This window comes from Papaver somniferum, chromosome 9 (genome assembly GCF_003573695.1).
Source record: "Papaver somniferum cultivar HN1 chromosome 9, ASM357369v1, whole genome shotgun sequence".
NCBI classification, from domain to species: domain Eukaryota; kingdom Viridiplantae; phylum Streptophyta; class Magnoliopsida; order Ranunculales; family Papaveraceae; genus Papaver; species Papaver somniferum.
This window is the reverse complement of record NC_039366.1, coordinates 5,623,796-5,648,962: the sequence shown is the minus strand read 5'-3', so window position 1 is coordinate 5,648,962 and position 25,167 is coordinate 5,623,796. Positions and strand designations below refer to the sequence as shown.

The following is a 25,167-nucleotide window of genomic DNA, read 5'->3' as shown; positions in this document are numbered from 1 at the left end:
TGATTTTTCATTTCTTATTGCTTGAAGTTTTAAATTTTTAGTTTAATTTGTCATCTTAATTTTCCGCATCCAACTAAGTGCTAGCTGGCCAGCAGTTTGGACGTTCAAGTTTCATAAACAATTTTCTAAAACTAGTTTTTAATCTTTTTATTGTTAGGAAGCCTCAGCAGGAAGTACTATTACCATGACCAACTAATTGTTTTAGGTTGTGCAATGTCACCGGATTTTATTGCTTCATCCAAAATATGATTGGGATTCATCGCTCTTGTCAATTTGCAACTTAATTCTTCCTATTTAGTTTTCCACGGATGATGTTTTGTAGTTAGTACAGTGGATTTAAGCGAGAGGGATTGTGATGGAATAGACTCATGAGATACAACTGTAATGTTCTTCTTTTCGTATTACGCAGAAATCAACAAGGGAAATTTGTAAACTAAAGAATGTTTTCTTCTTATATCAACATTGCGGTTCATAGTCATTTAGGAAGTCACCAATAAAAAGTGTGTATGTATTTTCCTATGATGCCAAACAATATAGTTCGCATTTTCCAGGGACAAATTTTATGCAATGATACAGGTCTAGATCTCATGGCAAAATTTGGGTTAATTTGCTCCCATTAAATGGACTGGACTGGACATATGCAAGATGTTTACATCACGGTAACACCAAAACATGATTGCACCATCTCCAAAATTTTAAAAATAACTAATAATGGAATGCAATTCATGGCCATTTAGGATTAAAACCTTTTGTTTTTATAACAATCAGAACTTATGTTCGTATAGCATAACCTCAAGGACGAACATGATCAACCGTGAACCATCTTTATTGCCAACATGAGAAACAGTTAAGGATGCTTTTGTAGAGGTACTGTTGTATTTAGTTACTGAGAAACAAGTTGGAGACTTCGCGAGTCAGCATTTAATAACACAGAGACAGAGTGATTTGGGAAATCCCGATCCCTGTAAGAGTATATTTTTGACTCGGCATTTGGCATCAAACTGAGTCACAACTGGGGCATTTTTTTAAATCTCTTGTTTAGATTTTGGATATTAGACTTGAACAGTTTGTATGCATGATCAGCAATGCCAATTACCTAATTAAGCATGTACTTGATGATTCTATTAAGTACATGATGGCCCAGAAAAGGAGTGATGATGGACCCCTGAGATGCTTACTCTCTACTACGGTGGTTGGATATGCATGACTTGACGCATCACCAACTTATTGTGAGCTTAATTAAGAAGACTGACAAATGCATGCATCATTATAACACGTTACGCGGCATTGGTCCCTTTCAGAGTTAGTAATGTTGATAGAGAGATCGATGGACCAATCCCCATTAATTGAGGTCCTCTCAACTCTTTTTTACCTGCTTTCCTCGTGTATTTACTTCTTAATGTTATTACTAAACCAAATTATACTATAATGCAGCATTTGATTTGAAATGATAGTTCAAAGGGTACAGATTCAATAACTTCATTTCAAGTATCAAAATCCAAAACTTCATTTCAAGTATCAAAATCCAAAACTTCATTTCAAGTATCAAAATCCAAAACATCTCAATTGCTATTAAAAAAATAAAAATCAAAAATTGAGAGTACTTGTCCGTGACTCGTGAGTAGCACTCTATGTTACTTGACGCATCACCAACTTATTGTGAACTGATCATAATTAGGAAAAATGACAAATGCATGCATGATTACAATACATTATGGTGCATTGGTCCCTGCCAGAGTTGGTAGTTCACGTTAATAGAGAGATGGAACATCTCAGCTAATTTTCTACTTGATCTCCTCATGTATTTACTTCTTAGTGTTACTGTGAAATCAAATTATATAATGCAGCATTGAATTTGTATTTTGAAATGATAGTTGAAAGTGTACAGAATGTATTGAATGCTTTTAATTGAAGAGTTTGCACAAAGGCAACTCTTGCTGAGCAGATGTAACACGATGTGTACTTTAGCTGATGTTATAGGTGAGGCACATGATTAAGAAAGGATTTAATGGATATACTAGTAAAGTTTGGTTGGGGGATTAATGAATGTAGTTGAAGTATTGAATATGGGAAGGCACATAAGTTTGGTTGAAGGATTCATCTTGTTAATCAAACTGCTTCTTCTTTCTTTGCAGAGAAGAATCAAGAATATCTTCTACATGCATTCTACCCCTCTCTTTCTATCTCTTTTTCTATCTCTCTTTCTCTCTATATATATGCACACTGAGATTGCTTCAGCTACTAATTATCAAGATCAAGACCCAATTTCATAAAACCAGCCCATATCTCAATTTTGTAACTATAACTTCTAACTCAACATCATCAATTTCTGTGAGAAAACAGCCACAATTGTTGTATCTTAGATAGTCACAAATCTAACATGACGAAGAGAAAGAGAAGGAAGAAGAAGAAGAAGAAACAAAATGGTTGTTGAATCTTGATTTGGTATGAGCGGAATCGGAAATACTACCAGGTAATATGGATTTTCATTTCTTGTTGCCTGAAACTTTTTTTTCCTGATTAGAAAACTTGTTTGAGTTTTAATCTGTTAATGCCCATCACCAATAAAATTCTTTTCTTCCAGTTTTCTAATTTCCTGTATGTACAGCTAATCCAGATTTATCAACTCCAAGGGGTAGTCATCTCCAAGGTGAGCATTGCATGATATACTTTTCCTTGTTTTCTTCCTTCCCTATTCTATTCTCTATATGACATTTACTATATAACCTAAACATCCCTCCTTCTCACTCAGACTACAAGGAAAAGATGGATCAGATTTAAAGCAGATACCGAGCAGCTCTTTACTCTTGGAAAGAGAGACCAGCGAATCTTCGGAATTGCGCATCAGTTGCTCAGCTACAAATCCTTCAAGTTGGTGTGCTGAAGATCAGAAGCTACTCCAAATTCAAGCTGGTTCTGGTGATCAGCAGCTACTCCAAAGTCCAAATTGCAGAAAAAGCTGCTCCAAACAATGAGTAGTAGTCGTATGTACAAGGTAGTGGCCAGTGCAGAAATCAGTATCTGTAATTTTGTGAATCCCTAATACTACTAGTTGGAATCACTATCTGTAATTTTGTGAATTTTGTCCATAATCCGTGTTTAAACGAGCTTAGATCACTGAATGAAACTTGTTCGGATTTAGTTTTCCACGGATGATGCTTTGTATTCAGTACATGCAGCAAATTTAAGTGAGAAATAGAGAGAGATGGAACAGATTCATGAGATAAAATTATAATGTTCTTCTTTTCATATTACACAGAAGTCAAAAAGGGAAGTTTGTAAAGAATGTGTTCTTCTTGTACCTACATCGCAGTTCATAATCACTTGAGAAGTCACCAATCATAATGAGTGTGTATGTACTTTCCTATGATGCCAAACTCAGTTCAATACAGGTGTTTGGGCCACAATGTTGATTTTAGATCACATGGAAATTTTCGGGTTAGTTCCCTTTAGATTGCAGTCATTGCACATATTAAATCATGAGGTCGACATGGTTATTCACTTATTCTTCCCTTATCTTCCAAGTTCGACACTAATTTTAGATTTCATTAAACTCAAAAGGATAATGAGTTCTTGGGTAAACACTGAGTCACAAAGCAAAGTTTATGTTACTGCACAAATTTTGAATCATGGAATGGAGTAGGGGTCAGCAAGTCTTTTGCCACTACCCGATTGTATGAGTTGATGTCAATGTGGAATACTGAAAAGATGGGTCAAGATATAATGATTTTGACCAAAAGGAAAAATCTCACTATCAAAGCAAAAATATGCAGATGCCTACTGTTCCCAACACAAAATGGTTTCTCAAGTATGGAGATTAAATTAGACTTGAAAAGCAGCAAACAATGATGATAATAAGGATATGCATTTTATCTATCTACCAGCTTCATACATTGTTCTTAGATGAATTGCAGTTGGTGCAATTCTTGAGTATTTTTAATTCATCACTAACGAGTTCGCTACTATCATCACACGACTCCACCAATACATGAAATCAATGCAATGAATGTAATCCATGAAACAAGTACCAGACCCATAGAATTGTCTCATTGGAGTAATAATAATTTTCATCATATGTACCTTTCCTGCTTTGGTGCTTTGAAGTGGAAGATGTTCCTCTTCTTCCATTAGTCCAAGACTCTGAAATGGTAAAATGAAGCCCTCCAGTTCCATAATAATAATAATAAGTACGCCTCTTCCGCCCCCGTGACTTAGAATGATTTGAATGATTTTTCTTCCTAGTAGTGCTGGCCGAACGACTAGATGTTGGTTGTGTTGTTCTTCTTCTTCCGTAATCATACTCACGCCGTGAGTCTGAATCCAGTAATGTATCACACGCATTTTTAATCCTTATGAATTTCTCTTGGGCATTCGCCTGTGCATATAGCAGACAACACACAAATGTAATGGGCAAACAAAACCAATTAACTTAAAAGAAATGCACAAAAAAAATTGTACCTGTTTGCTAACATCAGGATGATATTTGAGTGCAAGTTTTCTATAAGAACTCTTGATTTCGTCAGAAGTTGCAGAAGGTGAAACACCTAAAACATCATACAGAGATCCACCACCACCAGCAGCAGCAGTAGCCCTTGCAAGAATCCCACTGCTACTAGTTTTAGCAGTAAGAGTTGCAAAACATGAATGGGAAGCAGAGACGGAAGGAAACTCTAGTTGATCATTTCCATGGCCAAAACAAGCAGAGAGGGAAGGGAACTCAAGTGGATCATTCCCATGACCAAACTTGTTAATGGGTGTAAATGAATTTGATTGACCACCAAATCGAGGAAAGAATGATGGTGGTGGGAGAGGATTAGGAAGTAGAGATTCCATGCATAATTCTAGGGTGACTTCCCTCTCATCATGTTTAGGTTTTGGCGTTTATCAGTTTAGGGTTTACAAAGAGTCATGAGATGAAATGATGAAAATAGACCAACTAGGGGGATCGGCATTGCCGTACTTGAGGTCACTAGTTTGAATCCCGGCAGACCATTTCCAAAAAAAAAAAAAATGAAAATTGACTTAAGAGTTAAGTCCCTAACACGGCGGCCCGTTGGTCGAAGTGGCTGACCCAAGGAACCCTATTCTTTCTGCTTAATACCACCATGGATCATGGATGACATTTGTCTCAAATCATCCCCAAAGATATAAAGGGAGATACTCTTGCACTAAAGAAGTTTGAAAGATGGAGATCTTCTAAAGCAAAATCTTACAGGACTTCAAGCTTAAGTTTGTCGCCACCTGAAAAAAAAGTAAGCTACTAAAATATTAGATTTTTGAGCAGAAAATGATGTCATTTGTGATATTGTGGAACACTAACCTTAAGATAATGAAAAGACAGATTGATATATGAAGATTTTTTGACCAAAAGAGAAAACTTAGAATCAAAGCAAAGAATATATTCCCACTTCTCCCAAGTACATAAAATGGTTTCTTTAGTAAGTAAGAGTAGACTGGTGAGGTTATGTGCTTCATCTGACTCTATTTAATCTTCATACATTGTTCTCAGTTGAATTATGGTTTGCTTAACACTCATCTACTTCAAAATAGTCCAGATCCAGATGAAATTTCAAACTTCCTTATGTCTGTTCTTTTGTTGCTTTTGGTTTTGTGTAGATGGGACTCAGTTGATACTAGTAAACAACTGCAGAGAGAGCATATGGCCTGGTATTCTTGGTAGTTCAGGTCATTCATCTGTGGGTGGTGGCGGTTTCCATCTCAACTTTGGTGAGGAAGTAGTTCTCAACGTACCGGATAGGTGGTCAGGAAGGATATGGGGAAGGCAAGGCTGCTCTTTCAATAGAATTGGCGAGGGTACCTGCAATACTGGCGACTGTGCAGGTTTATTACAGTGCAAGGGTGCATCAGGGATGCCACCAGCTACTGTGGTAGAAATGACACTCGGAACCTCTAACTCTCCTTTACATTACTATGACGTGAGCCTAGTTGACGGCTTCAATCTTCCTGTATCGATGGTGCCTGTGGGAGGTGGAGCTGGGTGTGGAGTTGCAGGATGTGAGTTGGACTTGAACCTGTGTTGCCCATCTGCATTAGAGGTAAAACGAGGAGGTAAGGTGGTTGGATGTAAGAGTGCTTGTTTAGCCATGAAATCAGCCAAGTATTGCTGCACAGGAGATTACGCCAATCCTAAAGATTGCAAACCAACACTCTTTGCCCACCTTTTCAAGGCCATCTGCCCGAGAGCATACAGCTTTGCCTATGATGATTCTTCAAGTCTTCACAAATGTAGGGCACCTCGGTATGTCATCACCTTCTGCCCTCCCTCATGAAGAAGCATCAGATCATCAAGATCAGCCAGTATGGGGTTCTTGTAGTTCTGAAGCAAATGCCACGAGTACCATCAGTTATGGATCTTTGAATTTTGCATCTCAGTAGCTTCTGTCAGTCATTTAACATGTATTGTTCTTGTTTGAGGTCTACTCTGTCCATGTAAATATTCACTGGCTGTTCTGGTTTTGGACGTCACTTCTGAGTATCTATATCTGAAGGCTGTTGCTGGGTACCTAACAGTCTCCAGGGACCACCTGTTGCACCAAGTTTTGCAAACTCCTGGATTATATTTTTCATTCTTGACGTATCTGCACAGAAAATTATGCTAGCTAGAACAAATTTAAAACTGCAAGAGTTGCAAAAAGCAAAGAACATTGATTCCCATAATCCATCTGTGATTTTCCAGTGTACCGTAAGATTAATTACTACAGGATCCAAACTACAACCATGGGAGGTCTCTCTCTGTCCCAGGTACATACATATACATATGCCTGAACACATACACCTAAAGTGTTCACAATTCGCTACATATTACAACTTTATTTCACCTAAAATATCCTTTAAGCTTTTATCTGGAAGCAACTTCTTACTCCAGCTACTCTGTTGCTTCTTTCCGTTGTTGATGACAAAGCTATCGCCAACAGTTCCTGTGTTTGAGATGACAAACTGAAAGAAACGGATAAAAGAAGAAACATGTAAAAGTTCGATGGAAATATCAGAATTGATCTCCTGTAGATATGATATATGTGCACTAACCTCTATTTTTAACGCCTCCTTTGTAGCATGCCCTCTAATATATCCGAATTCAGTATGCCTTGATAAACTCCAACCATCGTAAATCTGCCACAGTAACACACAATCAGAAATTCAGAGATTTTCTCATATCCTGAATGCTGAATGCAAACTATAATCTTGATCTGGAATTCGATCCCCTCAAAATTGTGTCAATTTTGCACAATATGTCATAGCTACACTTACTTGGTTCTCAGAAAACTTGTCCAATTTGAAGCCTGCCGTACCAATAACTACATGGACTGGAGCAGTATAATTGGTATTATCGTACGTGTCAATCCCGTCTGCACCTTTTGTAGGCATGGCTTTACAATTTTTTTGAAAGACAGCACAGGTTCTCTCATAGTTATGCACATGACCCCACAAAGCAAGATCCACCTGATCGTGTGGATCGAAATACTTTTAGACTTCAGTATACCATATTATGAATGCCCAATTTTACTTAAAAACATATCTCAAATATTATTACCTTATTCTTAAGTAGTAATGGCTCCACCGCATCAGTAAACCTGGCATCCACATTGCCAGGATAGGATGAATACATAGGTCTGTGCCTGTTACAGCAGCTCAATTACTTCATTATTGTGCATTTGTGCATTCTATAACTTCGTACTTTTTGTTTTGCAACGGAGAAAAATAATAGACTGTACTTTACCCTGTAAAAATTACCCAAGGTGTTTTTGAGCGATCGACAGATGCTAAGTCATTTCCAATCCATTCGTACTACCAACAACAAATAAAACAGGAAGAACCATCAAGTATTTAGTATGTACATAACAAGACTCGCGTCTTACATGTGCATTCAACGGTCATTCACAGTAGTCTACCTGCTCAGAGTTCTCAGTCCAAGGATGCTCTGTTGAGATAACAGTGAAGTGAATGCTGGCTTGGTTGATTGAGTACCAGGGTTTGTCTTTCGCAGATGTGGGCATCGGAAAATAAGACTCATAAGCAACTCCACATTCTCCACCAGAATCCGGGGTTATATAAACTGACCCGGAGTTTATATAATCTCTGGTTATGTTACAAGCGCGTTAGTCTTTCTCAGTAAGTTGCATTTGGACCTAAATGGTTGCTCAGCAAGCTGTAAGTGGATGCGTGAGTATTATTTCCATACCTCTCATGGTTGCCAATTGCTGTCATGTAGGTGACGTGAGAAGCAACTGGCTGGATCAGGCTAAGGAAATAATCCCACTCTACCAGAAAACCAGTGGCATAGCTTATGTCTCCGATATGAAAGACTGAGTCCACTTTGCCTGATTCTACTTCTTTCGCCATGGCTTCCACCACAGAAAGAGATCCAGGCTATTATGAAGAAAAAAATAAAACAAGACAATTGATCAAATACATATGTGTTTGGCAATATGGGTGATGGGGTCTTTCAAATGAAATTCTACCAATGAGTACCAAGGGGCTAGCGTCAAAACAAAAGCTAGTTATCGGTTAATCCAGTGTTTGTTAGTCAAAAGAAAAGCTAGTTATCGGTTAATCCAGTGTTTATTAGTCCTGGTTCACATATGCATTGCTCTTAATACAGTAATAAGAGTTAAATGAGTACCATTTCTTCTTAATTTTGTATAATTAGCACCTGAATGTAGTGCTCAATGGACCCGTCTAGAGGGGCCTTTCCCATATCCCCGAAGGCAAGGAATTTAAGTTCGTCTGAACCCCCTGCAGGTGGAGTCCTGAATTTTGTTTGATTACTCCAGCCTACTGAATCACTGCATACATGGAATTTCAGAATATATATTTGTTCACTTAAACTAAAAAATTCTTAATCGATGACCCAACTAACAAGAAGACATACGTTTTACCTGCCATATCTGTAGGAGTAGGTGGTTGATGGTTGAAGGTCAGTCATCACAGCTGAATGAATGTAACCAGGGTCATGCCATCCAAAATCAATAGCTGGACTTTTTATTGGTGAATCTGTATAGATAGACATTAGCATTATACACAGATTTGAAGCATTTTATTCATTTCACTAGATTTCGGTAAGTTACAGTTGAACAAACATTAAGAGACTTACTACACATTTCAAAACATTAAGAGACTTACTACACATTTCCTTTTGAGTAAACGTATTAGCATCTGATGCATGTGAATTTCCATCCCCATATTGAACCTGTTGAGGTTCTTTATCTCCACTTACCCATGTCAATTTCATCTGCCCGGAACGAATTTATGTTAACAACAAGAAAAAGAAAAAAAAATCGAATTAGTGATACAAGCTGTAGGAGATATAGTAGTAAATTTTACCGATGTCCCGGATGAATCAATGCTGGAGAGATGACCATACAAAGGAGAATTTGGATTAGCGAATTTCATAGGGCTTGACCTTTTTAAAATGCACGGTGTCTCGAAGCCTCCAGCGAAAAACACAAATTCGATGTCTGTTCTTATATTAACAACATGGAACATAACTGATCCACTGCAAGTATGCAGTACACATTTACCCGAATCTTCCTTTTTGCATTCTTTTGTCTTGCAACCAAGATAAGAAGGATCCGCGCTCAAATATTGAGCCTGCAAAGCCATAGTACCAAAACAATTTTCAGATATCACAAACTACATAATAATGAATATGACGAAAGTTGCAGTTTCAAAACAAAAAGTTGCAGTTTCAATTACCTTGACAGGATAATGGCAAAGAAGAGGCAGCTTACTAAGATCCCCCGTCTGCTCGTAATACAATCCACTTAAAGCACAAGAAGAGACACTGCCAATGTATTTATCAACCCCATTTAGTTCAACTACATAATGAAATATACACAGAAAAGTTTCTTATTTGGTTCCGCATAACTTACTCGGAACTTGATGGTGAGATCATCGCCAACCAATCCGAATCCAAAGGAATTAAAACACCAGAAACAGTAACAGTTATGTTTTCTTCGTTTGAAAGTCCCGACTGAGATGAAGAACTGACATTAACTTGTAGAAATGGGTTTGGATCAGGACATTCGAATAAAGTTCTTCGATTTAGCATTCGAAACTCTGAAATGGCGGTGTAAGGCTGAAAATATTCTGTTGTAGAATTCATCATTTCAACAGATGAACAAGAGAATGATGGAAACTGAAACAAAAGAGCAATCATGGAAAAACTGTACAGAAAATGAAAACTTATGTGTGGAAGATGAGACATATTTGAAACTTCGATTTAGCAACTGAAACTCTGAAATTGCGGTGCTTTCTTTATAGGATTAATTCTTTGGTGAGATCTATGGCAATTGAAATTTTGGTTTGGTTTCTTCACCAGATTTTGTCAGTTATTAAAACATAACTAACAAAACTATCATCAAGGCTAGAAATATTCTGTTGACTTGGTTCAAAGAATCAAAGCTATTTATAGGATGCCATTTTGCCGTCTGCAAACAAAGAGTTGAGGTCAACTTATTCCATGTAAATTTTCAGTAGCTGTATTGGATTTTGCGGTAAATGACAAAAGGGAGTATCTAGTTCCAAGGGATTTTGTACCTATCCATTGCGCCAGGTTTTGCGTTCGTTCGGCCGTATCTGCACAGGAAAATAAAACATTTTCAGAAAATAAAGATCGGTTCGCAGAAGGCATCTGTGAATTGTAATATTCCAAAACCTAAAGAATCATGTGCAACATTTACCTGCCAAGACAAAACTTTATTCCAATGTACTGTAACAAACAACAACCAAAGGAAAAACATAAAGACCGTCGATGGAACACTTGCAGGAACTAGACAGCGGACATATCATCGTTCTCGCCGTTTAACATTATGTATCTTGACGGCTTCCTGAAGCAACTGGCATGATCTATCACACTATCCATATCTCTGAACCAAACCTCAAGAAACATTCCAGCTTTCACAAATCATCCCCACCATGTATTAGCATGACCTGCAAGAGGAAGATTGCACTGGGAAGGAAAAGCCAAGACTGCATTTATCAAAATTTCCTCGAACTATAAATAATTGATTTCACAGCAAATGCAAAGTTAGTTAGATATTGTCCGATCAGAAGTTAGATAAGAAAGCGTTCTCATTGAGTTAACATAGTAATCAAAAGCGCAGTACAACATAGATTACTACAAAATCCTTCTTCACCGTCTAGTATACATCAAACTGACTACATATAACAAAGGGTGTGGAGGACATATATAGCACATCCATATGGAATCCATTAAATACCCCCTCCCTCAATATTTGTAGGCATCACAGAGACAGAGCCACTATCTGTGCCGGTAGCATTTCCAATGACTAATGCTGCAACAGCAGCAGCAGCATCACGAATTGGTTCATCTGATGTTCTGAAATTATTATAGTTATTGCTACTATCATCAAACTTTTCACTCTTCATCCACGATATTGACCGCTCCCCCGAATGGGAAGACTGCGAAACATCAGCATTCACTTTTGGTTTATGTCGTTTTCTTGTCTTTCGAGGAGTTGAATTGAGACTCTCAGAAGTGCCAAAAAGAGAGGCATGGTCTTTACCAAGGTCTTGCAGATCTGCCAAAGGAGGCTCCTTAGATGCATACAGTAACTGTAACCTGTGGTCACTTTCTGGTCGACGACACAATTTTCTCAGTGGGACAATTTCCTGCAAAACAAAAAATAATAAGTTCCTATATCTAGAAAGAATTGATTAACCAAGCATCAATACATGATTCATGGGGATAAGTGAATGCCAATATAGTAGCTCCCCAATTGTTTTCCTTCCCATAAATGTAAATGCATAAGGGGATAACGGAAACAACAAACAGAGAAGGATATTTAAGGAATAGCACCTCAGATTGGTCATGATCATAACGCACAAGAAACCTACAACGACACCCACGAACATCGTGTCTCCATCTTTGTGCATCAATTACATGGGCATCTAAGTAAAGAGCCTGGCCTTGCCTTTCCTGAAAATTTCCAGAAAGTGACTATACTCAGAAAGTTAAAAGTTCACAACTTAGTAGATTCCTACAAACGGAACCATACCTGAAAACAGAGTACCAAGTCTCCAGGAAGTATTGCACCACATTCTGCTGCTAAACAAGGGATAGAGCTATGTCTTACATGCTTCCTCACATTAACCCACTCATCCTCATCTGGGGTGAATCCCGCAAACCGAACTCGAACTTCCTGAAATAGAAAACACCGGAAATGAAGGAGACGAAGAGCCCATTTTCATATACGCATTATCAGCCATACTATTTACTCCAACAATTTGGTATTTCTACTACTTCAAGGATCCAATTCTTTACAGACCAAGGGGTTCCAATATCCCAACAGAAACGAAGTAGATGATAGCACGCACTTGCACAGCCTCATTATTGGGGTTCCAATATCCCAATATCTACATGTTTTTCTTATATGGCTGCAATTCAAGAAACATAAATACATGTCCAAAAACAGAAAGGTTTGCTGGAAATTACCGGATCACCAGTCTCAAACAGCCTATGAGAGACAAATGTTGCGACATCATACCTGAGATAAAATTGTAAATGTTAAAGAAAAATTGAAGGAACATGAAGAAGGTTGGAGTTGTTTCTCAAACCAATACAATGGCGAATAAAACTTACCAGGCTCCGTCCCTTGCTGACTTGGCTTCAAACTCCACTCGTGCATTATTATCAAAAGGATCCGTTCCTTCACAACCAAAACTAAGGTAAGTAAAATATTTCAACCAAAAGTATGTCCCAGCATTGTCAGTAGTTGATTCCATCGCTGCAATGCTAAGAAAACGTAGGTAGCCGTTATACGATACCTGGAAGCAAGGGTCCAGAGTTACACAAATTTCTAATAAGACCGGAATCATCACGAGGCAAGGAAGAAACATTGAGTTTCCCAGGAGTCCTAATCAGTTTTGCCTTCAATGAATACCTCCTATTTTGAAACCAATTCCACACCTACACGAAAATACCCAAAATAAACAAGCATTCAAAACTATCACCTATCACCAATGTCGACAAAATGTAGCATAAATTGTATAATCCACAACTGACCTGCTTCCATTGCACGACACTCTTTCCAGCTCGTTCTGGTGCCGCACTACACCAAAAACAAAATCTAGGTTAACCTTGTGTGCCCCATTTAACACTGCCAGTGTTGAGAATCAAGATGTTACAATGACAATGAAATTGGGGGTAGGGGCAATTGCCCCCCCAAAATACCTAAAGGTTTCCGCAAGTGTACAAACAACTTCACGAGTTGGAAGAGTATTATTAGCTCCAAGTAAAAGAGCATCCATCTCTGCCACCTTCAAAAAGACCACCATTATTAGGCTTGTGGGGGCATTTGCCCCATCCATCCAAAAACCCTAAATCTAATAAATTAAACAAAACCCAAGCTTCAAAATGAAACACAAACTTGAAATTTTGAAATAATTTTACAGAAAATGTAACAAAAAATGGAAAAAAAAATTAGCTGAAAAAGGAAATGAAAGAAGTAGAGAGAGTAGTTAGTACCTCAGAGGAAGTGAAACGGAAAGCTGGAAAACCACTTGGTGGTGGTCTACCCATTGTAGTTTCTGTAATTTGAAACCCCAATAGCAAAGAAGACGATGAAGAAAGATTTTGGGGGTTTTGTTGTCAGTGTGAATGAGGAAATGGTTGAAACTTTGAGAAGGAAATTAAGAAATGAAGAGAACCCGTGATTGAATTCATTTGAAATTTTATGTTACCATTCATAGATTCATCGATTCATGCCTCATTACTCTCTCCTTTCCTTTTTCTGGTCCTCTTCTTCTTCTACTTGGATACTGTGGAAATGAAATCAGGGGGGATTTTTTTCCTTTTTCTTTTCTTTTCTTTGGCCGATTCGTCGTTTAAATCTGACTTGGAACTTTGGCTGACTCGTCGTTTAAATCTGACTTTGAAATCAGTTAGATTTAAGACGCTTTCGATAAAAAAAAAAGTCAGATTTAAGACCTTTTTTTGTTCTCATGACACTTTTAAGAAGATACGGATGTCTAAAAGTTCGATTTGAAACATGCTCGCCAATATTTTATGGTATATTTTTTATTAGATTGCAGAAATCAATTATAGGTTTACCCAAATCCAGCAATATACTATTAAGCACATCAACAAAGAAAAAAATCAAGTAGCGGACGGTATGAAAAATTGAGCGGCGAATGATTGATCTATGCGGAAGCTCGCAACAACATTGTGAGACAATATAATTACCCTACCCATCAATTCTATTGTAATACTCTTAGAAGATTTTATGGGCATAACATTCTCATGTGTAATATCAGTTTAATAACATAATAAAACGTATGCTTCAAAAAGAAGAAAAAAAACAATTGAGTGTTACAAGTGATATTGACTGAAATTGGGAAGTCGCTTAGGCGTAAGGCTGAGTGTAGTGGAGTAATAGAAGGGAATGATAGCGACATCTCGTAGTGGCTGAAAGTCTAAAAAAAAACGAGTTGATCTTCTCTCTGCTCGAAAGCAGGGAAGGTGAGAGGGGATTTAGAAATAGGTGAGGAAGGATTCCTCGCCAGGAAAAAGAGAAAAACGAGGATTTAATCATCGCTTACAGTTTGGAAATATAACCTTTGGTTGTTGATTGATATTGATTAATCCTTGGACATTGGTCTTTGGTACTGTCCAAGTTATCTCTCTTTGATAAAGACTCACAGGTTTCTATTTTCTTGAGTAAAGATCAAATCGAGATATTGAGATAATAGCTCATTGAGATACTTTTATCTAGATTGATTCTGACTGTCTAGTTGATTCTCTAGCAAAGTATTTCGGAGTTAGTCCATACAGATTGCAAAGAAAAATATTGGATGGTGTTGTTAGACCCCCGCTTTTTCAATTGGTATCAGAGCAGGCAACCCCCTAAGACCTAACAAGTCTGTGTTTGTAGCGATCTGACTCTATGGACAAGAGTACTATCTCTGATAAATGCGTTACCAGTAATAAAGATTCTCTCTCGTATAAATCTATTAAAGAGAATAGTTCAATCTTGAATATAGAAAAACCTTATGGTTTGACGAGACAGACTAACAATGGCATGAGTGTTCATGATTACCCTTCGAAAGAGACCTTCTCCTCTAATGAATGGCATACAGCTGAAGAGAGTAAATTGATTCTAAATCTTGTTAGAATTCAAGCTGTTAGAATGAAACACCATGTCAACGTTCTTATTGGTATTGTTAAATATTGCAAAGTCCATGGCAACGCTGAAGATCAGTCTTCATGCTTGTTTCTTGAGGCCAGCCTCGAAAAGGATGCCTTGGATATTGAACGTCGGTTGAATAAATTCTCCTTTCAAGGATATTCAAAGAAGTCTAATATACCAAGAACTTCTGATGCATTAAACTCAGAAGCCAATATAGATGTCCCTAATGTTTCCTCCAATCATGATTTTGCGACATTCTGTAAAAGATACAACTCCTATGACGATGACATGAAGACTACATCCTCCAATCATTCTTATGATCAAAAGGTATGTCTTGTTTGTGAGACCAAGTGTTCTGTTAGACAAAAGGGAAACTCCAAGTTGAATAAAGACTCCTTAGTTCAACTTCAACACACCCTAGATTTGATTCTCAAAGGTGTGACTGACATTCGTATGATTGAACCAATTGATTTTCGTACCTATCCTGTGTATGCAACCAGGAAAGTCAGCACAGTGAGTTCCTCCAACGTTCAAGAGCAGAATAGACGTCTTAATAAACATCGTCCAGAGGAAGTTCAATGACTTGTCTCTAAAAGAAACATTTTTCCTGTTGAGAAAGCCATTTCAGAAGATGGGAAGATTGATAAGATAAGGAAAGATATTAAAGAGATAATTGTAAGGTACAAAGGGCTTGTCAACAGATTATCTTATTCCTCATGTCAAGACACTTCTGGTAAGATCTCTGACTATGTCTCTTATTTTGATGACAGTAAATTTTATGATAATTTCTCATGTCAAACTGGATCCCTCTCTAAGACTAAGAGGAAAGACAAACTTAACCAAAGACATAAACCTTGTAATGAGCCTGTGGCTCGTACTTGTGCTAATTAATCACAAGGTTCGAGAGCTTACTCATATAAAATCCTGCTGAGTAAGTTGTGTTAAAAACATGTATACTTGTTGCTTGCATCTGTTAAGTTAAGCTGTTTTCTTATCGTCCATAGCTAAACTTGTGTTGACAGATCCGCTAAGATCAAGTATTGGTTAAGTTAAAAGAAGATGTTGCATACTGTCTTAAAACTTTTTTTTTATGTCCTGTTTTCAAATTGGCTGAAGGACTTTATTTCTTGGGTATTCGTTGTACTCTGAGGGATTTCGTTCTGGCCCGAGTCAACAGTTTACTTGAAACCCTAAATTGTTGTCCCCAAGGATAAATATCCAACCTCTTAGGGTTACAAGTCACACACGTGTACTCCGGGTAGTTTTGGATTTTTGAGAATGTCTTCCTCCTCTTCTTGTTATGGTGGATTTGGAAAAGGATTCCTTGACAAAGGAGTTGAGGTTGATTCAAAGAAGAAGAGAACTCTTGTAGATGAAGATCATCCCAATGCCTCATGCTTCTTTGCATATACTCATGAAGATGCTGAAAAGGATGGTATGAGCTCTGCTGAAGTTGTTCATGACTTTCTTAAGTATTTTGGGAAAGCAAAACTACATCTTGTTGATACTCTTAAAGGTCTTGATAAGGTGAAAACTGAGTTGGAAAAGGTTGTGGCTGACCTTGGTCTCATAAAATCTCAAATCAAGGATCTTCGAAAAGAGAATCATCTCTCCGTTGATGTTGAGAAGGTTGTAGATCACAAGCTCATTGATTTCATGTCTCGTGAGGATCCTGTACCTCCTATGTTCCTGTTCGCTGTTGAGGATATACCGGAATCCGTTTAATCTTGTCATCTATCTTTTGTCGCCTAGTATGTCTTCTTTTTGGTTAGTTGGAAGAATAACTAGTGCTTTGAATAGAGATGATTGTGACTACACATAGCTATTTTTGTTTTCATCTTCTTATGTTATTTTTTAGGTTTATTGGTACTAAATTCTAAAAATATTTGGAGGATGATGTTATTGCAGTATTTTAATGGTTTGATATATTGCAATATTTTTATGGGATATGTATTTTTTGCGTCCGTGAACTTGAAGGTCCCATATTGCGGTCAAAAGTAAAGTCGTTCATGAATTAGTATTCGTATTGATGAAAGGACGAATGGACTTTTGACAATTACAAATGTTATGCCTATACAATCATGTATTTGATGGAAAATAGGATAAAATCTTTTGTTTGACAGGGATAAAGTCTATTATATCGTTATGATGGAAAATAGAATAGATCCTTGTATGTTATCCACGGTATTGATCTTCATTGATCCAGTTTATTATGTTCTACCGTGAAGGCTCCATTGTGTGTCTTATGTTGAGCACGATACAACTAAGTCAATTTTTCTTATTGGCTTGTTGGTTGTTCCATAAGATGCTATATGTTGAGCATCAGGAACTAAATTAATCAACTAGTTTGGTTATTTAGTTTGTACTCCATAAATTTTCTTTCTTATGTTGAGCACATGTACGGTTAAGTTTGTCATTTTCTATGATTAACTTAGTCGGGGTTCCATAAGTTCTCTTATGTTGAGCCCAAAATAATTGAATTGATTACTTCGGTGATTAGTTTGGTTGTTGGTATTCCAATTGGATTAAATATAGGTTCTCTTGTAATTAGTCTAGTTTAGTTTTCATATATTCCACAAATTCTTGTGTTGATTATATAAACGGCTATATACTAATCATGTTAGTCGCATATTCGGTAAGGTTTTCCTTATGTTGAGTATCTGAACGATTAATTTAGTCGTCTCCGTATGATTACCTTAATCGTAGCTCCATAAGTTTACTTATGTTGAGCACCTTCAATTAAATTGATCACTTTTGTGGTTTCATTTAGTTGCGTATTCCAATTAAATTAATCATGGGTTTACTTGTGGTTAATTTGGTTGAGTTTTGGATATAGAAAATCATTTATCATGGTTTTTGGTATCCAATAAAAAAATCCTTATTTTCTTTCGAAATTAAGGTCGCTCTTGTTGTTCTCTCGGTAATGACATCAAATGCGGAAGAGTTCTTTTGAACTTGTGCTTAATGGTAATATCTTGCGGGGAGTGTGGCTGTGGAATTTTATAGGGGTTATCTTGTATCTTAAAACTCCTTGATGAATGCATTTATCTTCGGCTTTATGATTGCATTTAAATTAAGTTGGTATGTATTTTTTTCTTTTAGTCGACGAAATGTCTCTTGTGGAAATTTCATTATGATCCCGTTCTTGTACCTTTGCCAATTTTATTGACAAAAAGGGGGAGAAATATTGTAGTTCACATTACAAATACATATGGTTTTCGGATCATTGTGTGTAAGGGGGAGTGGTTTCCATGATCGAGATTGAGTATTGACTAAGGGGGAGTGATATATATCACCATAGTATTATTGTTGAAGTCGTGATACAATTGGACTTTGATATTACATAATAGTACTATGACACTGTATAAATAATGATCGAGAATCTCGATTTCTCTCATTGTTATGGCTACGGATCTTCAACAAGGTTGATGCTAAACTTACAACCTTTGGGATCATTGGAGTACTTGGAAGGACGAAGATTTCAGGGAACGTTGAAGATTTCAGCGAACTGTCGGAAGTTCTCGACCGAGAATTTCTGCTGGATTTTCTGAAACTCGTTTGTGTGCTTAGTCCGCGAACTCAGTCCGCGAACCCAGTCCGTGAACTGGCGGAAGTTCTCGAACCAAGTTTTTTTGCTGAGTTAGGAAAACTCAACCGATTAACTTAAGTCCGCGAAATTGTTTGTGAACTTAAGAGGTTATGATCTAAAGATGTGCTCTGAACAAGAAACATTAAATTACTAAGGAATGCTTTATGCAAACCGTGGCTATAATGTTCATGAGCCGATTCAATCGAATCGAATCATCTTTGTTTCAATTGTGTCTTGTGTAGTTACATAAGATCTCATAGTAATTGAACAAATCTCTAACTAGTTTATTTGAGTCAATTAAACTAGTTATGGTGAAGAAGAACAAGGTTAATATGAAATACTCATATGGTTGACCTTTTGGGTTACTATGTTGAACCAACATGAACGTACACGTTTGGGCATGGTTTTGACGAACCCAGTAAACGTTTACCCAAGTGTGTGTGACAAGCTAAGTTTTCGATCTAATGAGAAATATTAGCTTGAATCTAAATCAGGTTTTCATCTAACGGCGAATAAGGATTGCTTTGTAACCAAGACAAAACCCTGATTTGAAGGCTATATAAAGGAGACATCTAGCATTGAGCAAACCTAATCCCCACACGTCTGTGTGCTACTAGTGCGCTCGCTAGAGTCGATCTCCATTAACCTTTGATTTTCTTCTCTAAAATCAGGTTAACGACTTAAAGAATTCATTGGGATTGTGAAGCCAGACCGTTACTACTTTTATCGTAGTTGTGTGATCTGATCTTGCATCTTCTATCGTACGAGTACAATCGATTGATTGGCTTGAGATCGTGAGAGTTCTCCGATAGGCAAGATAAAGAAGTCACAAACATATTCGTCTCACTGTTTGTGATTCCTCGAAAATTCGCTTGTGTAGTCAGGAAGGATTGTAGAGATGTGATTGATTAATCTAGGTTGTTCTTCGGGAATATAAGATCGGATTATGAATTGGTTCCCATTCACCTTGATTTTATATCTTAAGACGGAACAAAACCTAGGGTTTATGTGTGGGAGACAGATTTATCCTTTGATAGACTTTTCTATGTGAGACGGATCTGTTAATTATCAAGTTTGTGATTTTGGGTTATAGTAACTCTTGGTTGTGGGTGAGATCAGCTAAGGGAATCAAGTGCGCAGTATCCTGCTGGGATCAGAGGCATAGGAGTACAACTGTACCTTGTATCAGTGGGAGATTGATAGGGGTTCAACTATAGTCCAGTCCAAAGTTAGCTTGGAGTAGGCTAGTGTCTGTAACGGCTTAATACAGTGTGTATTCAATCTGGACTATGTCCCGGGGTTTTTCTGCATTTGCGGTTTCTTCGTTCACATAATCTCTGGTGTTTGTGTTATTTCTTTTCCGCATTATATTTTATATAATTGAAATAATACAGGTTGTGCGTTCGTGATCATCAATTGGAAATCGAACCTTTGGTTGTTGATTGATATTGATTGATCCTTGGACATTGGTCTTTGGTACCGTCCAAGTTATCTCTCTTTGATAAAGACTCGCAGGTTTCCAGATTGAGAGATTGGTAAAGATCAAATCGAGAGATTGAGATAATACCTCCTTGAGATACTTTTTATCTAGATTGAGTCTGACTGTCTAGTTAGTTCTCTAGCAAAGTATTTCGGAGTTAGTCTATACAGATTGCTAAGAGAAATATTGGGTGGTGTTGTTAGACCCCCGCTTTTTGACAGAGAATGCATAAGTTTGTTAATCATAGACTTTTGTAAAAGAAACATCAATGGTTATAAAAGAGTTAATGTAAATTCCCACCTCTTTTGAAGACAAGCCACGCCTACCTCGGGATCCACAATCCACTGGTTCATCCTTCGGATCGATCGTTGTTAATATAGATGTAGTTGCAGGAAATCCTACAATACGGCCCTCGTATGATTTTATTGTTAATCAGACTATATTTATGTTTACACTCTTAATTTTGTTGATTAATTTCAGAATATTCTTACAAGGAAAATAAAGAAATCAAGAATGATCTCTTCTCTCAACTTTCTCTCTCCTATTTACTTATCTCTCACTCAAAAAAGATCTCCCTCTCCTTTACAACTCAAATGACTATTTATAAGGGAAATACATAGTGGATGACATTTAATCTATCCTTTATTTTCGGATATGGTTTGCGACATTCTCGCAACCTTACAAATGTTGACTTCACAAGCTTTCTTATTTTCGCAAGACTATCACACCTTTCTCATGATCCTTGCAGATATCGCTTCTGAAATTGTTCTGCGACACTTTTGTGCAATACCATTGTTAACTTCGCTGAGACATAACTGTTGTGAGATTCTGATCCTACATCTTGCCTCTTCTGAAATCTTCTCTGCAAAGTAGAGAATGATTTGATAATTTTCGCAACTCCTTATCTTTTCATATTCCACATTTATCACACATACTCTCTCTCTTCCACTTATTTCTTGACACGTCTTCTGTAACCGCTACTTTTCAACCGCTCACGTCTCTTCTCTTAATGGTGTTTATTTATTCGAGAAGTAAATTTTCTTTATATACTCTTCTCCTTCCCTCTTTCCATTTTTCTTTTTACCTTCTCTTTTATTTTTATTCTCTCATCTCTGCAACTTTGTCATTCTTCTGCAAATTCTGCTGCTGTAATTTTTTCTTCCTTCAATTCTTTTACTTTCTATACATTCCCATACCCTTTATTCAATCATGTGTCCAAGTGGTCATAGATATGAGAAGAATCTTCAAGATGTCCAAAAAGATCTTGCTAATAAAGGTCTTACACTCTCCCCCATTCCTGATGTGAATGCCAAATCAATTCTTTCTGTCAAGCTTTTCTCCAATCAAAATAGTGATGATGAATCAATCATAATTTTGCTAGGTCAAATTCTTTCAGGTCTCCCTCTTCCTCTTTATAACCCATACATCCCTTTATTTTATGAAATTCTCGCTCATCCGAGATTTTCGCGAGCCATTTTCCAATTAAGTGGGGATTGTATCCGTCTAATGCTAGAATTCGCTAATCGTGGTGCTGGTAGAGGATCTCTTTACTCCAGTGAACTTAAGGATCCAAAATTCGCAAACCTAGAAATAGTTGCTGAGAAGTATACAGTGGTGAATTTCTTTGAAAATTACGAACTTATCTCCATGAAGAAAGAGAATACTCGCTGGGGTATTCGATTAAGAAGAAAGGATAACATTGATGAATCAAAAATTCTTATGCAAGATATTGACTGGCATTCTGGTAAAAACACAACTCCTCTCCAATCCAAAGATGACAAATGGTGCGTGTTTCCTTTAATGCTAAAGGGTCCTTACATTGTTGGATCAAACGTTCTTCCTGTGAATCTCGCAGCATATCAACCTTGGGTTTTCTCCAGGCCCGAAAAGGACAAGGAGGTATACTTCTCCCCTTTAACTCATTTTATACTTCTTTATTGATTTTTACTATTATGTTCGCTAATTCTTGCGATATTCCGCAGATCCAAAAACTAAAAGATAGTTATAACAGGACTGGGAAGTCTAGTACTCAGTTGGCTCTTCGCTCATATACAGATGAGGTAAGAAGTTTTCTCTTATGACTTTAAATAGTATTGTCATTCCCATGCTCTCATTTCTTACTTCTATCTGTATGCGAAGATTATTGCTGAAGTAGAAGAATCTGCTGATGCTGCGAAGATTGGCGATAAAGGTAAAGGTGCTCTTCGCAGAGAAAAATCAACTGGTCCTCCTCCAAAGAAAAGAAAAGTGCGTTCTTCTTATCCTTCAAATGTTCTTCCTAACGAGAATTCTGAAAGTGACAAGGATGATGAGGATAATGATGATCTCGCTGGAACTGAAAATTCTCCTCCCGAATCTTTTATGGCTAAGCGTTCTGGCCTCTTTTCTGATTCTCTACAAGTAATGGGAGATAGCCAGTTCACAAATACCTGCAAAGCTCTTGCTACCCTCTGTGATGTCCCTTTACCAGATGGTGATAGCTCTCTTCGCGAAGTTTCTAGATCAGTGACTCCCGACTTCCTGCATTCTCTCAATAGTTTGGTATACTTTTATCTTTTTACTTCTTCATTGTTATAACTCAAAATCTCTTTCTATATTAATATTTTTTATTTCTTTTCGCAGGCTGGAAAAGCTTCTTTTGCGTTGCCTCAGATCTAGAGAGAAGACGCGAAATCTTGAAAAGAAGAATCTTCAATTTCGCAAAAGAATGAAGAATTGGAAGTTGAAGTTAAAGGTCTTCGCGAGAAAATAGACAATTAGAAATTGATTCTTCCTCTTATAAGAAAAAATTTCTAGTCTTCAACAAGCTAATAATCAGCTTTACGGTATTTACTTTTCTCTTTTCTCTTTATTCATTCATCTTGTTGTTTTATCTTATTTAAATGATCCTTTTTGCAGACATTTATGGTCTTTCTGATGAAGCTACCCTTCTTCGTTCATTTCCTAATGCCTTGGATAATGATACCCTTCTTGAACGTCTTAACAATTCCTTAAATAGCTTTTCTAATGATAGAATTTCATCTCTTTCTCTAAATGAACTTAGATCACAATTTCGCCTCTTAGAAATTGATCATAGATCCAGTTTAGGCTTAGCTAACAGATTTAAACGTCTCCTTATTGATTCCAAAGAGAAAACCAATGAGTTAGAACCAATTAGCGGTCTCATAGATGATAAAGATCGTATCTCTGATCAAGGTGCCAAGGCTCTGGCGAAATTCCAAGAGGCTCTCCTTGAAGTTCAACTTGAGCGAGATGAAGCTAACCGCAAGAATATTGAACTCTGCGAAAGGGAAAATCAAATTCGTTCTCGTCTTCTCATAAGTAGTGAGAAATTTGTCTGGGCTGCGAAAATTTTAGATGATGCTAGAAAAGATTTAGGCGTAAATGTTAGTCTCCAAGTTGAACATACAGCCTTGATTAGAGACATGATTTCTGACAGAGAAGGTTGCTAATTGCTCTTCTTTACTAATCTTTTGCTTCTTATGATTTTCATCAAGTTAATAATTGGTTGTCTTTTGTTCGCAGATTCTGAAAATAATATCGTGAAAAGATTGAAGAACTTGAAGCTGAAAAGGAGGAACTCGCAAAGAATCTTTCTTCTCGCAACGACAAGTATTCTAGATTGAAGAATCAAATCAAAATCACCATTGAATTTTAAGAATGATGCTATGCATTTTCGCAATCAAACCATCCAGATGGTTTGTGATGATCATAATATCCCACATTCTGATTACCCTTGTCTTTTAGAAATCCCACAAATACTCCCAGTTTGATTATCTCTGATAGTGAAGCTGACGATGAAGAATCTGATAGTGATGGAAGTTCTGATGATGAGGATTCTGACGCAGATGAAGAAGGAAATAAGTCTGATGAAGATAATGAAGGATTAACCAAGAAATAGTCTTTATTTCTTCTTTGATTCTTTGTAGCACTTGTATATTTATTCTTCTTTCTGTATATTTGTGTTTCTTTCATTTTGGCCTGCGTAAATTAAAACAATTCTTCTTTGCAATACAGTTAATCAATATAATCATTAATTCTTGAATTTTTGAGTAAATCTCTCATATGGAGACAAATAACATTTTCTAATTTCATACATTCCCATACTTGCCTCTGTTATTTGAATCCAAATGAGAGATTTCATAAACTTTTTCTTATTGTATAATTTCGCAACTTGCGAAGTGAATTTTGTTTCTTTTCAAAATCTCATTCCTGTGTGGTCTTATTTTCCTTCCTAATTAAAGGTCTTATTATGCCACCTCTTGTCATTGCGACAAAATCGCAGGACGTCCTTGCACTTTCATGCAATAACCCATTGATCTTGCCTTAACTTTTTCTTCTGTATTATGGCCTCTTCAGGAATATTGCGACAATATGACAGGCCTAAATATTCTTGCGAAAATAAAGCCCCATGACATTGCCGTCTTGCGATGAAATCGCAGGACGTCTTCGCACTTTCATGCGAAAACCCATTGATCTCATCTTATCTTTTTTCTTTTGTATTGCCTCTTCAGGAATGTTGCACAAATATGACAAGCCTTAATTCCTTGCGAATAAAGCCTCATGACATTTGCGTCTTAAGACACTTATCAGCTCCCTAATGGAGGGTGCCGCCCTTATCTTCCCCCTGGTTGCCCCTTCAAGGAGGCGTACTTCTACCATACAAGGTTAGCTCCTCCCATCCAGTCTTAACAACAACCAGTTGTTTTCGCAGCCTCTTATCCCTTTTACCTATAGGGCTTATGGTTACGAGACTGCACCCTAAGTGGGGTTTTCTTCGGGCCGAGTGCAGTATAAGCCAAGACTTGTCAAGAATGGCAAGGACGCTTCAAACGCCCTCGGCACTCTTGACTCAACCGTGTACCTCGGCGCCTTGATCAGATCTGCACTCCTTGGGAGAGTCCTTATTACCTTAGTCGCCCAACCTAAGT

The 25,167-nt window shown here is 37.3% G+C and overlaps 4 protein-coding genes and 1 long non-coding RNA gene across 7 annotated transcripts; 2 read left to right on the top strand and 3 right to left on the bottom strand.

Moving 5' to 3' along the window:
- The first annotated feature begins 1,799 nt into the window (after nt 1-1,799).
- Nucleotides 1,800-3,149, top strand: LOC113309465. Its single transcript, XR_003340616.1, has 3 exons — nt 1,800-2,473; nt 2,609-2,650; nt 2,753-3,149. It is a non-coding gene; the product is annotated as an uncharacterized LOC113309465 (long non-coding RNA).
- An 845-nt stretch (nt 3,150-3,994) lies between these two features.
- On the bottom strand, nt 3,995-4,850 carry LOC113311216 (dnaJ protein ERDJ3A-like). The gene is made up of 2 exons (XM_026560060.1): nt 4,459-4,850; nt 3,995-4,375 (listed from the first exon to the last, which is right to left on the bottom strand). The coding sequence occupies exons 1-2, from the start codon at nt 4,831-4,833 to the stop codon at nt 3,995-3,997; spliced, it is 756 nt and encodes a 251-aa protein (XP_026415845.1). The 5' UTR covers nt 4,834-4,850.
- Nucleotides 4,851-5,467: 617 nt separating this feature from the next.
- LOC113309464 (thaumatin-like protein) lies at nt 5,468-6,557 on the top strand. Its single transcript, XM_026557885.1, has one exon. The coding sequence runs from the start codon at nt 5,517-5,519 to the stop codon at nt 6,288-6,290; it is 774 nt and encodes a 257-aa protein (XP_026413670.1). The 5' UTR covers nt 5,468-5,516; the 3' UTR covers nt 6,291-6,557.
- Nucleotides 6,558-6,646: 89 nt separating this feature from the next.
- On the bottom strand, nt 6,647-10,864 carry LOC113309462 (probable inactive purple acid phosphatase 27). The gene is made up of 15 exons (XM_026557881.1): nt 10,701-10,864; nt 10,558-10,596; nt 9,891-10,448; nt 9,715-9,802; nt 9,343-9,609; nt 9,142-9,250; nt 8,898-9,012; nt 8,672-8,804; nt 8,201-8,388; nt 7,911-8,097; nt 7,739-7,806; nt 7,553-7,637; nt 7,270-7,461; nt 7,048-7,131; nt 6,647-6,957 (listed from the first exon to the last, which is right to left on the bottom strand). Exons 3-15 carry the CDS (start codon nt 10,223-10,225, stop codon nt 6,823-6,825), a joined length of 1,986 nt encoding a protein of 661 aa, XP_026413666.1. The 5' UTR covers nt 10,226-10,448; nt 10,558-10,596; nt 10,701-10,864; the 3' UTR covers nt 6,647-6,822.
- Nucleotides 10,865-11,004: 140 nt separating this feature from the next.
- LOC113309463 (protein SAWADEE HOMEODOMAIN HOMOLOG 2-like) lies at nt 11,005-13,824 on the bottom strand. 3 transcript variants are annotated; one of them, XM_026557882.1, is made up of 9 exons: nt 13,508-13,824; nt 13,214-13,299; nt 13,046-13,091; nt 12,808-12,949; nt 12,623-12,689; nt 12,476-12,527; nt 12,039-12,182; nt 11,840-11,980; nt 11,005-11,652 (listed from the first exon to the last, which is right to left on the bottom strand). In XM_026557882.1, exons 1-9 carry the CDS (start codon nt 13,559-13,561, stop codon nt 11,233-11,235), a joined length of 1,152 nt encoding a protein of 383 aa, XP_026413667.1. In that variant the 5' UTR covers nt 13,562-13,824; the 3' UTR covers nt 11,005-11,232. The 3 variants fall into 3 exon arrangements, with proteins under 3 accessions (XP_026413667.1, XP_026413669.1, XP_026413668.1); XM_026557884.1 differs by having other exon boundaries at nt 11,840-11,959; XM_026557883.1 differs by having other exon boundaries at nt 13,214-13,365; nt 13,508-13,627.
- Between the last annotated feature and the right edge of the window lie 11,343 nt (nt 13,825-25,167).

Excerpts from the sequence above, each read along its gene's own strand:
- LOC113311216 (XM_026560060.1), bottom strand. The coding sequence starts at position 4,833 with ATGGAATCTCTACTTCCTAATCCTCTCCCACCACCATCATTCTTTCCT. Across the intron at positions 4,376-4,458 it reads ATCCTGATGTTAGCAAACAG|GCGAATGCCCAAGAGAAATT; the intron begins GTACAATTTTTT and ends CTATATGCACAG.
- LOC113309464 (XM_026557885.1), top strand. The coding sequence starts at position 5,517 with ATGGTTTGCTTAACACTCATCTACTTCAAAATAGTCCAGATCCAGATG.
- LOC113309462 (XM_026557881.1), bottom strand. The coding sequence starts at position 10,225 with ATGTCTCATCTTCCACACATAAGTTTTCATTTTCTGTACAGTTTTTCC. Across the intron at positions 9,803-9,890 it reads ATCTCACCATCAAGTTCCGA|TGTCTCTTCTTGTGCTTTAA; the intron begins GTAAGTTATGCG and ends ATACATTGGCAG. Across the intron at positions 7,462-7,552 it reads CATTACTACTTAAGAATAAG|GTGGATCTTGCTTTGTGGGG; the intron begins GTAATAATATTT and ends CCACACGATCAG.
- LOC113309463 (XM_026557882.1), bottom strand. The coding sequence starts at position 13,561 with ATGGGTAGACCACCACCAAGTGGTTTTCCAGCTTTCCGTTTCACTTCC. Across the intron at positions 12,528-12,622 it reads TCAGCAAGGGACGGAGCCTG|GTATGATGTCGCAACATTTG; the intron begins GTAAGTTTTATT and ends ATTTTATCTCAG. Across the intron at positions 11,981-12,038 it reads ACTTGGTACTCTGTTTTCAG|TCACTTTCTGGAAATTTTCA; the intron begins GTATGGTTCCGT and ends TTCTGAGTATAG.